Genomic DNA, 14,271 nt, shown 5'->3' with positions numbered 1-14,271 from the left:
TGCTGCTGCTGCTGCTGCTGCTGCTGCTGCTGCTGCTGCTGCTGCTGCTGCTGCTGCTGCTGCTGCTGCTGCTGCTGCTGCTGCTGCTGCTGCTGCTGCTGCTGCTGCTGCTGCTGGTGGTGGTGGTGGTGGTGGTGGTGGTGGTGGTGGTGGTGGTGGTGGTGGTGGTGGTGGTGGTGGTGGTGGTGGTGGTGGTGGTGGTGGTGGTGGTGGTGGTGGTGGTGGTGGTGGTAGCTGCCTACTTCGCCCCTACGGCACTCACGAAAGACGTCGTGCACTTCCTGCAACTCGCATTAACCGTCCATCGATCCACACCGATGTTAGTAGTGGGGGACTTTAATGTTGACATAAAGACACAGGAATTTCTTCACACTTATGCGGGAGAACATCCCGTTCCTCTCGCTCGTAACACGTCCCACGGCTGTGACAACCTCGCGAGGCACTTGTATAGATCTCGTCTTTGAGAATCCAGCATTGGTGTACCAAGTCGAACATATATCAGTCTATTTCTCCGACCACAAAGCTTCCTTCATGACTGTCAATAACTGTTAGTGGAGTCTTTGTTAAAGGAATACGTGTGAAAAATAAAAAAAATTATGTGATAGCGCATACATGTGTTGCTCGATTTCTCTGCCTCAATATATCGAAAAGGTGAAACAGCTTATTTTCTGCGCTCAAATTTCGCATTAGGAAGTAACGTAATCATCGGTAATTTTTTTTATATAAGCATGTAATTTGTTCTAAATTTTGCCGCGCTAGTCTGAGTGGCCTTGCAAGTAAAGGAGCCTGTGCATACATTTGTTTATACTGTTGATACTGTTTGAGTCGATGCAATAAAATTAAAAGCCACGTTCCACAGAAAATCCGGCGCCTGCTCTGTCGGCGGAAAATCGGAAAAAAACCTCTCTGGTAAGAGGCACTTTAGTTGGTGATATGGACAGACACCTTTGGCGCAATGAGAACACATGACATGTTCAATGTGGCAGGAGCTGCCAAACCAGAGAGAGTCATTAAGCTGTAAAGGTGAAATGGGAATTATTGAAAGCGGGACCATTAGATCCCAAGTCAGGCACACTATACTCCTATAGGGCACGTTCGTACGGCTTCGGTAAAGAGGGGCTTTATATAGCTATGTTTAGAGTGCTATATCATATAATGCGGTGGCTTAAGGCTGCATTCTAATGATATGCGACAGAGGCAGCAATTACGGGATACGGTGAATAAGCAGGTAGCAAAGTGCATGCACTCTAACGAGGCTCCTCAAGGAGACTTAAAAACCCCAAGTTTTTTTTTTTTTATCACTACCAGGTTGTTGCTTAATTTACGCGATATTTGGTAATGGGTTTGAGGCGACATGTCAGTCGAGCAAGAGCCTGTTGCAGGAAATATGAGTCAACTGGACCAGTTACAGGTTAATGAAAAGCAAGGACAATGGAGGCTTGATGTGTCGCGCAAAGGAAGTAATCAAGCTTAGCCAGATTACGAGCACCTTCATTAACAGGATGATGAAGTCTGAAGAGGTCCGGCGAAGTAGGAAGCTGTGTAAACTTTTGGTTTAATCATTGTTTTCTCACTGTACACAGTACCTGCAGCTAACCTATAAAAACAATGGTCGTGCCCATGCTAAGGCGCTATACAAGATATCGTTAAGTTGCTGCCCCCACTGATAGCGAACTGGGCTGGAAATGTCAACTCAACAGTGGAGCGATGTTTATGGCTATGGCATAAACCTTTCTCAAGAAAGGTTTTCCGTCTGCGGTTGGTAATTTTCTTCTTTTTTTGTGTGTGTGGCCATTAAATAAGCGTACTCGGCTGCTCGCTGAATCTCGGCTGCAGTTGCGCTCTGACGCGTGAACATTCTTGTGACCACAGCTAAGAGTTTCACAACAGCAACAATCGATGCGCGTTCTTCCATTGAAAATTACGAACCAGCAAAATTGTATGGGTTTGCGAGCCGCCAATAAAAATAGTAATAAAAACTTTCGGCGCATATACGTAGCACCTTGAGGCAGACTGGCTCTATCAAGTGCGCTTACTTTGTCCGGTCATGCAAAATGCGGGAAGCCATGACGGATAGCGTTCTGGCGTACAAAGTTTAAGGTCTCCAACTGAGTCGAAGATCCCAGGTTATCATCTAGATTTAACCTAATAAACATCTTCATATTTCCACCGTAAAATTTGTCACAAAGGTTTGTTACATGTCGCATTTTCACAGAGGTTGCTCATAGTAGGACATTTTTTTATTGGATAGCGCTGGCAGCTTAGAACAGGTTGACATCAATTTGTGTATAAAAGCTGTATGCAGGAATGAGTAAATGGTATGAAAATGACACACGGAATTCGCTACATAGTTAATTAGTGGTTATGCATTAGGCTACCATGGCAGCTGAACAGCTTCGAATTGTTCACAGCCGGGTCACATTTTAATGTGACGCACAACTGGATCCGAATGCAATATCACGGTAATGCGAGCTCTCCAATCGAGTGGCCTTGAGCCACCGTCACTATACGTTTTTCGGGGTACACTCCAGCATACATCCTTGCCGAGCAAGCGCTAAGTGCTGACATGGTCACACTAGACATAACAGTATAGTATACTAATTCTTGTTGCCAAATTGTGTGAAGCGGAGCTCTTATATCCTTAAAATAAAAGGCTTCTACCACGCCGACGCCTCCCTCAAAGCGCAGCCAGGCCCAGCTCTCCGCGCGTGGCTGTCCCCGAACGGTGGCGCCGCGGCGGTGGCGACTGGAAGTAGGCGCCTCCCGCCGGTTTCGGGCGACGTAGCAAGCCGCACCTAGTGCGCTTCCATCGAGCGGCCGTGCCACTGCACTGTCTATGATACGCTGAAACGTCTCTGGCAATAAATGACGCCAGGTAAGAGGCCGTGCGCTGTATGAGCAGGGAGTGAATGCCATCGGGGTCAGGGCTCTGATATGGTCGGATGTGGGAGCAAGTGTCAATGATGTCATCAGGAGTTATGTGCACCAATAACGAATGCACATACGATTAGAAACGATGGCAGGTTGGATTCAGAAGAGGAGTGAACTATCGACATAGAAGAAAAGTGGTTATCAATATCCTCTGGCTCTGAGATGCGACCAGAACAATACGTAGTTTCTCCATTAATCTGGATGGATCGGCACTGCGATTGCCTTCGATTCGGTTCCTTTGCTGCGCGAGCAGCAATTATGCTTTCCACAAACGTCCAATGAGCGAGTCCGTCTTTTTTTTTTTTTTTTTTTTTTTTTTCAAAGCACGCTGGTGTTCTCTGGGAGCAAGAAGGTCGGCCGGCAATCGAGATTTTCATGCACACCGGAACAGCCGTTCCATCTGCATGCTTGCATGAGATTATGATGTCACTCGTGATCCAGGGGTAACGCAGCTGTTTGCGTCGACCTCGTTTCGGTGGTGCGGTGTCAGAGGCAAGGGCGAGAAGCAGCGAAGTGTATGTACTTACATCATACTCGATATGAGCAAGTGTGACAGGTACTGCGCCTTTCCCTTTCTGTGAACCAATTAGATTAGATTAGATTATATACTTGATATGTCTAACTCGGAAAACCCAGTTTCAGTTTCCCAGCCGGTTCATGTATCCAGTATATTGCACGATATCAGCCGTTCGTGCGGCCACGAACGGATAGAGATGCCAGCGTGTCTAGTGGAATTATGGTCAGAGCAAGCCAGACTACTGACAACATTGTATTCATGGACTCGTGCAGGGTTGGAGATGAACAGATCCAAATAAGGAGAACCATTGCGCGACAAGCATGTGGGGTCAGTGCAAAGCAGTTTCAGGCACGCGGTGTGCATTATTTCTAGGAGTCATTTCGATGTGGCATCACAAGGAATATGTATGATTGGGTCACTCCAGTCGATGTGAGCGTTGAAATCGCCAAATATGTAAACATCCAAAAACGAGTTCCGCACGAAGGTGAAGCCTTCAATCGTGGAGCGCAGCGTTCGATCGTGGGCAGGAGGACGCGCAGTACACACAGGCCACCTGTTTCCTGTTCTTCCATTTAAAAATAGCCCCCCCCCCCCCCCCCTCACACACACCATCCCGAGTAGCAGCTGACGATGTTAAATAAAATAAAACAATGGATATCTGAGGCGCGTGTTCCTTTTAATCCCACATCACACCGGCGGCCGCTCAATGCAATCTTCATTGAGCGGCCGTGTCACACCCATCCCGACCCGGTTGAAGCTGAAGCACTGCAGGAGTCCATGATGTAAAGTGACTTTACCATGATGGAATGAGACACTTGCCGCGCTTTTCCTAGCCTTTTTGAAAGGCTGTTTTCATTTCCACTGTTTCTCACGTCTATTTCATTGTCTGTTTCCATGAGCCAAATCGAGCCGAGCCTTCCTTGTGCCGTTAGCCGTTAGATCGGTAGTTCTGGCCAATGCAATGCTCTAGCTCGGTCAGCCGAGTTTTGATTTTGCCTGCTTTTCGTAGGTTTGAATTTCCAACTAAGAACCTTCTGAAAATTTAAGACTGGTGTAGTTAAGCTGCAGCTTTCATGCCTCATATGAACTGAAGGAAAAGCAGAACATTGCAATGGAGGACGGCGACGGTCCGGACATTATTGAAATACCGCAAGGAAAACCTGCGTGCTCTGGCGAAGACGTCCCTGTGTTCGAAGTTCACGACAGTGACTCGGAGGGCTCCTGCAGCGCTTATGATCCCTCGGTCATCGCTGACGATTCTTGCATAATATGTGACGATTCCTCTGTCCTCGAGATAGACGACTCTGTGAGTAACAACGTCTGTCGCACGACTGGCTATTTTTTTGACATCATAGGCCCTTTTTTGGTAGTTGGGCAATACTATGGCACAAACTCTCATACACCTGTCTGGAACTCTTGAGCATCGTACTATCACCGTCACACGACGTCAGTCGTATTTTATTTCTAATGCATCTAAAATGTATTCCAGGCCCTCCAAGCAGTGACGATTGTCACAATGGACAACCACAGCGCGCCGTTCGAACGCTCTAGACACTTATGTGGACGTCTATGCTCACACTTGTTGCAGCGTTTTGCGTCGCTGCATTCGTCGCGCTCTTAGCTTGCAGACTTTGTGGAGGGAGGTGGTGAAGGGTGGCTGTTCCTGGTCCTACGGGGCTGGGACTGGTACCTAGCCTGCCACCGAATGTTTATCTGTTGTAGGCTGTCATTGCACCCACCAACGCTTAGGTGGTGGACGACGGCTGTTGCGGCCCGCTTCTTTATCTCCCTTTTCTTTTTCTTTCTTCTCTACTCTCTTCTATCTGCACGAGGCAGCGGAGGTGGCTCAACTACAGAGCCAGTAGCAGGCCCGTGCATTCTCTTTTCCTTCTTACAGCCACAACAACAACAACAACAATATGTGTCTCTTTAACCCTCAGCCCCATGGTGGGGCTGCAAGCATGCAAGCGTAACGACAAAAAACGACAAGAAAAATGACCTACATTTTGAATGTATGCTCATGCATACATTAAAAATGCAAAATTATAGTGCTAACTTGGGGTAATTGGTTCATTGGTTTTATAAAGTACGAAATACAGGAATGAATTCAGATCAGTGAATGCACTGCTGGTGATTTACTGAATTTTTCATTGACAAAGAGTGCTGTATGTATGTAAAGTCGTGCCTCATTAGTATGGACACTTTGGTTTCTGCACAAACTGTCTATAAAGCAAATCGTCCATAATAAAGAATCGGAGTTCTTTTGAAGAAAAACACACACACAAAAAAACGCTTAGGTTATGGTTTGTTTTAGAGCATAATGGTAGGCCAGCGAAGCTTGCATTAGGAGCTACAAGAACATTATCCGAGTCACTGTTTTGCTTCGAATGCAATGCAATTGAAAGTATTGTGATGCAGTTGCATATCGTTCCTGATGGCATTTCATTAATAAATTACTCGACTTCTACTTTTCATCTCCCGTGAACCCCTGCTACGTATCAGCATTTAGTCGGCTGAAAGTTGCTGAATCCAACTATCTACAAGGTGCAAGCTGCTGTCAGAGTTTTGTTCAAGTGAATACATGCAATACAAAAAATCGTAACGTGCATCGACTGTATAACTTCTGTAACCACAAGTGAAAAGGGTAATCAATCGATCATTGGCACTATATTCATGTGGTGCCTGTCAGCAAAATCTAGAAGAGAAATTATTTTTGAAGCAGTGTAACGATTTGGTTTTTATGACTGTCCATATTAACGCGACAAACATACATGGACCCTAATGTTGTTTGTGCATTTTCTTCTTGTCCATTGTCTGGACAGCGAGTTTCCATATTAACGAGACATAAATGCATGAAAAAAGTTTGGTCCCCAGAAAAACTGTCCTAATTTGAGCCGTTCATATTAACGGGGTCATATTGACGAGGCACGGCTTTATGTCCAATATTCATATCACATGCCTGGCTTTGTTTGCTCAACGCATGCTTGGCCTTGAAAGAAGCGTGCGTATCACTTGTAGGCCTTCCTTGTGCAGTAGCCATAGATTGTGAGCTGGCACAGTTAGCACTTCTTACTACACTGTGGGTACTGCTAGAGCAGTAAGATTTTGTCAGGGATATGTCCACAGCCACGAAATTTACAGCAAAATGCCAGGCAACTATGTTAAATTTGGGCCCAAAGAAGCCAGTTTTCTGTACATGCTGAGTGATGCAACATTCATATTTATGCACAAGCATTTACTGTATAGAAAGGAATCTTGTTAGTTTAAATATTTTATCCAAATTTCTGATTTCTTTTGATTGATGTCTGGTGTTGCCAACATCAAAGGAAAGAACCCCAGGTGGTCGAAATTTCCAGAGTCCTCCACTACGGCATCTCTCATAGCCTGAGTCGCTTTGGGACGTTAAACTGCACAAACCAAAACCAAACTTAAACAGGCTTCCCATAGTTCTAACAAAGTTTTGTTCCGTTTGAGTTGTGAGTTGATTGTTCAGTCATGCGTATACAACTGTGCAATAAAGGGATGTCTTATGGGAGGCGTTCCTTGCTGTTTTTTATATCTCACTTGAATGCCCCACCGGCTGGGTACGTAATCTTTGGCTCGTCTGCAGAAGCATCTAGTGTTTTTTGAGGTGAAAAAAGCATGCAAGTACCTGTTCTTCAGCTGGTCATTATAGTCATATGGAAAACACCATGTAAACAATATACAGACTTGATTACACGAGTGCTCGAATGGTGTGTTGTGGAACAAAACACGCAGGTGTTGCGTCTTCTGTGTTGCTTCCTCTTGTTGCTGTTCCTTGTGCTGTTTCACCATGTAATACTAGCAGGGTTCTCCCAGAAAATTTTGATAGGTGGACATTTACTGACCAGGGGTAGTCATAGGAGAGTGGTTGTGCGAACCAAATACTGACATAATGAAAACACAGCAGTTGTCTGCAGGGAAAAAAGCAGCAGCACAAAGGGCTGCACAGCTTTATTTTTTGTGCCTTCTTGCAGTACATTGCGTGACTCCAAATAATTTATTGGCTTTATGTCTCAAAACCATTTATTGGCTTTGTCTATGCATCAGTACCCTGCTAGCGCTAATATGTACAACGTTTATATTGGCCTTGTCCGAATGTAGGATGTTCAGCGGCATTGCACTGTGGTGAAATGGGGAACGTTTTGAAAACATAATACTTCAGACAAGCAGCTGCTGTAGTAGTGGTAATATTGACAAAAAGGAAAATGCAGCTTTTCAGAAATATAAACAGTCATGAACGCAAGTAAAATAAGAAAGTGAGCAGCCGCAGTGGCCACTTAGTCAACACAGTAAAATCTTGTTACTTTTGTCTAGATGAAAAATGTTCGAATAATGCGAAAATTCCGCTTATCAAATCCTAAAAAATTATTGCATGACAGCGTACTCTAATAGCGGAGGAAGTATGTGGATGCTAGAGAGAAAAATATGAGTAGGCATAAGAACGACGTTACTTCATCCCGAAGTAAATCTAGAAGACCAGTGACATTGCAGAGCCGAAAATGGCATGATTGGTCATACCACATTCAGTGAAAGCTGTTGGTGGTGAGTGGGTGATTGAAGAGGTGGGTGGTTTGGTTTAGAGGTGAGTGGCAAAACCATTGCTGTCCACCGTGGGGAAAGCGCTAGGCACCAACTAGCCTGTCATCTTGACCTCGCTAATGGAGGATTACTGCTGCTTTATTAAAAGTGGAGGCTTACCAACTAGCCTGTCATCTTGACCTCGCTAATGGAGGATTACTGCTGCTTTATTAAAAGTGGAGGCTTTTGCCTGTGCATTTCAATATCTGTGCAGCTGTAATGGAGCACAAGTAATACCGGCGAAAGTCAGTGCTTGCAAGAATGTTGCTGTATTTCAGTCACACAGCACTTCTTGTGTGTTCTAGACAAAAGTGTTTAGAGTGTATTGCATGCTTAGTGTAGTGTTCTAATGTGCTATCACTAGAGCTTTCACTCAGTCATTTAGCCATTGTGCAATATCTAAAGCCTGCTTGAGCTGAAATAAAATAAAATAAAATCCTTTGTGGTTGTGAGTGGGTTTCGAACCCAGGGTGGCTTGAGCAGATCGGCCTCGCTGGCTACTGATTGCACTACTACGTTGTCACTGCAGCCGAACATCTTGCGTGCCTACTGCAGGTCTCTCACAGTGTTCCTTGCATGTCGTCACCTTCTTCAACTTCTACTCATGGCCAGCATATCTGAAATACACCGCTATCACATTAAGTGGCCCCAATATTTTATAGTGCAGTACCGCTGATGTTCCCAACCCCCAATTTCACTGATCTTTGTCTGAATACTTCTTGACCTTGAAAACTGAGCCTCTGCCAAAATCAAAACCTAAGGAAAACTAGACATGCTAGCATACCTAATTCACATCCTCCCTAAACGTGCTAAATCATGATTTTTTTTTTTTTTGCGCTGAATATCATATCAAATTTTAAAATTATGCCTTGCAATTGAACACTTTACAGCAGTTTATCTCTCTCTTCCTGTGTGTGTGCATGTTTGGGTGAGAGAGACAATGTGTATGTGTCAAAGCTGAGATGAAATTAGACTTTTTTTCTGGCCTCTTTATGTAGAAAACTTATGGATAGCTGTTGAAACACGTTAGCTTAGGGTTGCAAAAAGCAATCACTGCTTTTCTGCTCTCTGTCTGTACTTTCTAGCTGATCTCCTTCAGTGAGGGAGACTGTGTATGTGTCAACACTGAGATGATATTAGACTTTTTTTTTCTGGCCTCTTTGTGTTGAAAACTTATGCATAGCTGTTGCAACATGTCAGTTTAGGGTTGCAAAAAGCGACCACTGTTTTTCTGCTCTGTGTCTGTACTTTCTAGCTAATCTACTGCTCTCTAGCTCTCTCCTGCCATCATTGCCATGCCTCTCTCTCTCTCTCTCTCTCTCTCTCTCTCTCTCTCTCTCTCTTGATAATTTATTATCATATGCTTCTTTCATGTGAAGGGTGCCAATAGCCTTTGCTGGATGATTTGGTGCCTTCCAAACTAATCAAAATGCTCTGCTGTTCTTGGTAGTGCTAAAAACAGGGCAAATCATTTTGAAGCAAGCTGCAACCTTCATCAACTTTGTTCGGAAGCAACAGCTGTGGCGGGCTGTTAGTGCTCGTGTAGTATGAATCGGTTTAAGGATTGTTTGCTGGCAGTTTTGTAGCTATGAAAAGTAATATGTCATGCCATAGGTGAATTAAATTTTGTGAGAGCTCAAGATTGATGGTTCTTACTAAAAATCAGTTACAGAAATGTGCACTGTCACATAAACTTGTACATGCAAGTGGTATATATTAATGGAAGATGCATAGAGAGATTCTCTCTGTTGTTGATGCATAGTGTTTTTCATTAACTGGTATGAAATATTGCAAAAAGAATGATATCTTTAATGACTCTATAACAATTTTGTGTAGCATTTAATTGTGATTAAGGGTCCTCTTGTTTGAGTGAAGCAGTATCGTAATTTCTTTGGAATTTCGACACGAAGGGAAATCACAAAATATAACTTAATAAGAAATGGTTTAGAACGCTTCAATTAGTAGTGTTGCCGCTTTTTGCTTCTGCATCTTACCGCATCAGTGAGGTGTGCAGCATGTGGTTTATTAATAGTGTACATTGCTGGGCCCATTTGGTGAATTCACATAGTAAAGAAAACTTTATGAAACTTTATGCAAAACAAGATGGGACCCTAGGAAGAAGCACACACATGAGCGCTCGTGTGTATATTTCTTCTCAGTGTCCCATCTTGTTTTGCACAGTTTTTTTTTTTTTTTTTTTTTTTTTTTTTTTTTCACGAGGTTTATGCTTCTTGCTGCTGTGCTCCATCCAAGAGGAGGTGTTTTAGAACAGAGGAAGGGCATGCCAGTTCAGGACATACATTAAGGCAGTGAGTGGGGACAGAAATACAAGAGCACAGATGTTTTACACTACACTTATTAATTTGTTCTCTTGTCTTCGCATTCCATGTGTTGCATTTCCAGTGCCCTACATAAGAGGATGATGATTTGCAACTTTATTGATGCATGGCCTCTATTCTTTTTGCTCAGTGACTTGTTAGGCAGGGAATTCCAGATATTAGGAGACTTCTGTTTTGTGTACCTCCCAGTCAGTGAAGCAAATGCCACATTCTGTTTTGCAGGATTTAATTGGCTGGCCGAAAACCACACACGTGTTGTGTGATGTCAGTGCACATTAAGAGCCCCATGTGGCTGCAACTAATTGGGGGCTCTCTACTGAAGCATCTCTCATAGCCCACACGCAGCTTTGCAGCATTAAACCACATGCATCCCAAAATTTTGTTTACATGTAGTTTATAGAGGAACGCATGCATGTTTTGCCTATGCACCAAAAGGTGTTCTGTTCCTTGCTTTTTGCTTTCATGTGCAGGAATCGGACTGTGCTGCAGAGGACCAGGAGACAAGATGTCTGTCAGGAATTGTGACGTCCATGTAAGTTGATTTTTCCACGTGAAATAAGGTATAGAACATGTGCTCCGGTATTGACATTAAAAAGGATATGCATGTCATGTATAGGGTATAAAGGTCATGCTGATAGACTGGAGGGCCCGCGAGCATTCGAACCACTCAGCAGGTTACTTGCTCCTGTCGCCATTTTCTGTATTGCCTGTGTTGTCTTGTCTGTTGCATATTACATCCATTATTACATGCATATTACATGCATATTACATGCATTAAGTTATTGCATAGCATGCTACACGGATAACTTCTTGTCCATGCCAGCTGATAGCACGAATGGCACTGCATTGAAAAGTAAGACCTTTCCTTTTGTCATAACAGGAGGCGTGTAAGTCTGCCATCTTCGGTCCCCACAGAAGGGCCCATCCATGAACCTCAGCAGCGACAGGAAATGATGACACTGGTCTCTTGGAATATTGATGGACTTAACAAGAACTATCTACATCATCGAATTGCTGCTGTGTGCAGCTTAACATTGAGGTACCTTATTTATGCTTTATTGTATTGACTTCATCATACAGGCTTCATGACCTGTTCGATATTCATAATTTGAGCAGCTCCTCAAATGATCATGCACCACCCTTCAAGTATGGTGGTTTAATGCTTTCACTGAGCATGGTTTGCCACCCTGAATGCCTAAGCTAAGTTGCAGGGTCTTGTGTGGTGCACAATGTTCACCAGTGGAGCACAAAGTAAGCTCTTCCTTGATTAACATGTTAAATTGGGCGTGTTGGTGCATATCTTGAACAAATATATGGCAGCGCGAAAAGACATGGATGAGACGAGACGACAAGTAGTTCAACGCCGTCCTTGTCGTCTCATCTTGTCCTTGTCTTTTTGCGCTGCCATATATTTTTTAAAGCTCTTTCTTGCTTCTTGCAGAGCACTCTGCCATTGCATTTTTGCTATCACGGAACTGCTGGGGCGTGGAACAATCATTTGCACCTACAACACCTCATCATCAGTGCGACTGCTAGTTGCATTGATGATGGGGTGTGGCAACCCTTTACCATTGGTGGTACGGCCTGTTCCATTGGCAGAAATTAGCTGCAGCACTGCTGGAGCTGAAAGAGCGCCATGTGTGCTTCCTGCATGCTGTGTGCGTGGTTGTTGACATGGAGGGGTGAAGTGCTGGTTTGCCAAGCCACTGCTGTGAAGGTGTGAGGTGCAGTATAATACTAATACTGTGCATTTTTTTTTTTTTTGTACAGCTGTGTCATGTATCACAATGATGGTGAAAGGATGATTTGCCTTGCAGTGGCTCTGCTATGCCTCTGCTTGGCAGATGCACTCACAGCATGAAGTTTTTGATATTTCAAGTGCTGCATCAGACTTTTGCCAAAGGATGAGCCTTGCTGCCTTGGCACAAGGTTTTTGCATTGCGGTGAAGCAGACTTTACGAGTTTGGCCTATAGTCACTGGACAGGGCTATGTTAGTGGGGGGTGTGACTGCCTAAGCAGATTCGTCGAGGTGAATTTCACAGGCTATATTTTTCATTTTTTCATTGTGTCAACCCCAGACTTCCTTATTGCCTTCCTGTGTCTGTGGCTGGTGCATTTTGAGGCATCTTTTTCAAAATCTTGATTCAGTACAGTGCAGTCGGGCAGCTGCATGCAGAGGGACTTTGCAGATCCACTTTGCTTTCACCTTCACACTGTTCACTGCACATGATAATGCCAGTGATGCTGTGCCCTGTGAAAAGTACAAGCTTCAGCATTCGTGGCTTGGTTTAAATTTTATTTTTTCTAAGGTACATTGGTTGTTGCTACAGTGGGTAAATCTCTCAGCCTATTACTACATTATATTGTGACAGTTATTGGGACAGTATTGTGACACTCAGTATGTGACAGTTTGGTGGAGGTGCGGGGTAGCCCAAGACGGATCCCTCTGACATTCGACGCAGCTGCCAACTTGCTGGTTTACCACCGCTGCTCTTGAATATGGCCCGAGAAGGCAATGCTCAGCAAACACCACCAACGGTGAACAATTGGCAGCAGCATCGAGAGTCCCTTACGTTCACTTGGAAATCTGACGAAGATATCGATGAGTGGCTCACACATTATGAGCGGGTAAGCCGGTACAATGAATGGATGGGACCCCTGTGAAACTAGCTAATGTTGAATTCTTTCTAGAAGCCACTGCACTAATCTGATTCGACAACCATGAAGACACACTGACTAGCTGGGACCGTTTTGTGGAAGGAATAAAGAAGTGCTTCGGTGATGGAGCTTCAAAGAAGAAATGCGCAAAGGAAACATTGCTCCAGCGAGCCCAAGTACCTGGTGAGACTTGTACTACGTAAATTTTGAAGCGTTGCAAAGTGGTGAACCCACGAATGTCTGACATTTGCTGAAAGGCATCGCTGAAAATGTATATACATTCCTGATAAGCAAAGATCATTTGAACTCAACCGCTGACGTGATCAGGCACTGCCGCACTTTTGAAACCCTTAAGCTTCGTCGTATCACCTTTAAATCTGGCTGACTGGCCAACGTCACTTCCATGGCAAGTGTAGATGTTGGTGCTCCTGAGTCAATGGCTGACTTAATACGCCAGATCGTCCAAGAAGAACTGCTTCGAAGCCAGGGTTCTCTCTTCCAAGGTGAAGACCAATATGGAAGGTTGCACACTGCAGCCAGAGCCAGTGACCCCATCTGCTCCTTGGACTTCACCGGTGGTGCCTGCCACCTGTGTGCTACAGCTGTGGAGTGACCAGACATATCTCTCGCTACTGCCATCGACGGGGCGTGCGGCTGCAAGACTACTGCCTCTGGCCCAACACTTTTCATCGGCTCGACACTGAAATTAATCACCCAATGCCTTCATCAACTTGGGATGGCTACAACTACAACCCAGCACAGTTTCGCAATGCCTCGCCTGCTTCTGACCGCAGTATGACGCCACCACTCCAACGACAGCGACGCTAACCATCTCCTCGACACCGTTCTCCACTTCTGGGAAACTAGGCGGCGCGGCCGGTGGAAGTGAGGTCGCTCAGATTTGTCAATACCTCTGCCTGTGTTTACGTTGAAGAACAGACTTGAAGTACTCATTGATAGCATTCGCACTACAGCATTGATGGATACTGTGGCAGCCATGTTGTTATAAGCTTAACTTTTAAGAATCGTCTGGGACGCAAAGTGATGTTCAGCGTGAATCAAGCGGTCATATTTCGTGGTGTTGGCAGCGAATATTTGGTGCCACTTGGTGTGTGCTGTGCGAACATTGTTTTGGTGGTCAAGCATTTCGATCAGAATTCAGTGTTGTCTCATACTACACATGAAGCAATTAGACTTCTTGCAACAGTGTGGTGCAACTTTAG

At 44.6% G+C, this 14,271-nt stretch overlaps 1 protein-coding gene across 2 annotated transcripts in view; it reads left to right on the top strand.

The window, feature by feature from the left end:
- Nucleotides 1-4,353: 4,353 nt before the first annotated feature.
- Nucleotides 4,354-14,271, top strand: part of LOC146207245 (tyrosyl-DNA phosphodiesterase 2-like) — a 32,546-nt gene continuing 22,628 nt past the window's right edge. Inside the window, exons 1-3 of one of the 2 annotated variants that reach the window (XM_084577832.1) lie at nt 4,354-4,754; nt 10,860-10,921; nt 11,270-11,428. In XM_084577832.1, the coding sequence (XP_084433958.1) occupies nt 4,560-4,754; nt 10,860-10,921; nt 11,270-11,428 (416 nt within the window). In that variant the 5' untranslated portion in view covers nt 4,354-4,559. The remainder of the gene's footprint in view (nt 4,755-10,859; nt 10,922-11,269; nt 11,429-14,271) is intronic. The other variant, XM_084577799.1, reaches the window with a different exon arrangement.

Source organism: Amblyomma maculatum, chromosome 1 (assembly GCF_055883805.1).
Source record: "Amblyomma maculatum isolate TAMU_Amacu chromosome 1, ASM5588380v1, whole genome shotgun sequence".
NCBI classification, from domain to species: domain Eukaryota; kingdom Metazoa; phylum Arthropoda; class Arachnida; order Ixodida; family Ixodidae; genus Amblyomma; species Amblyomma maculatum.
The sequence above is the reverse complement of the archived record's forward strand: the minus strand, read 5'-3'. Positions and strand labels throughout refer to the sequence as shown.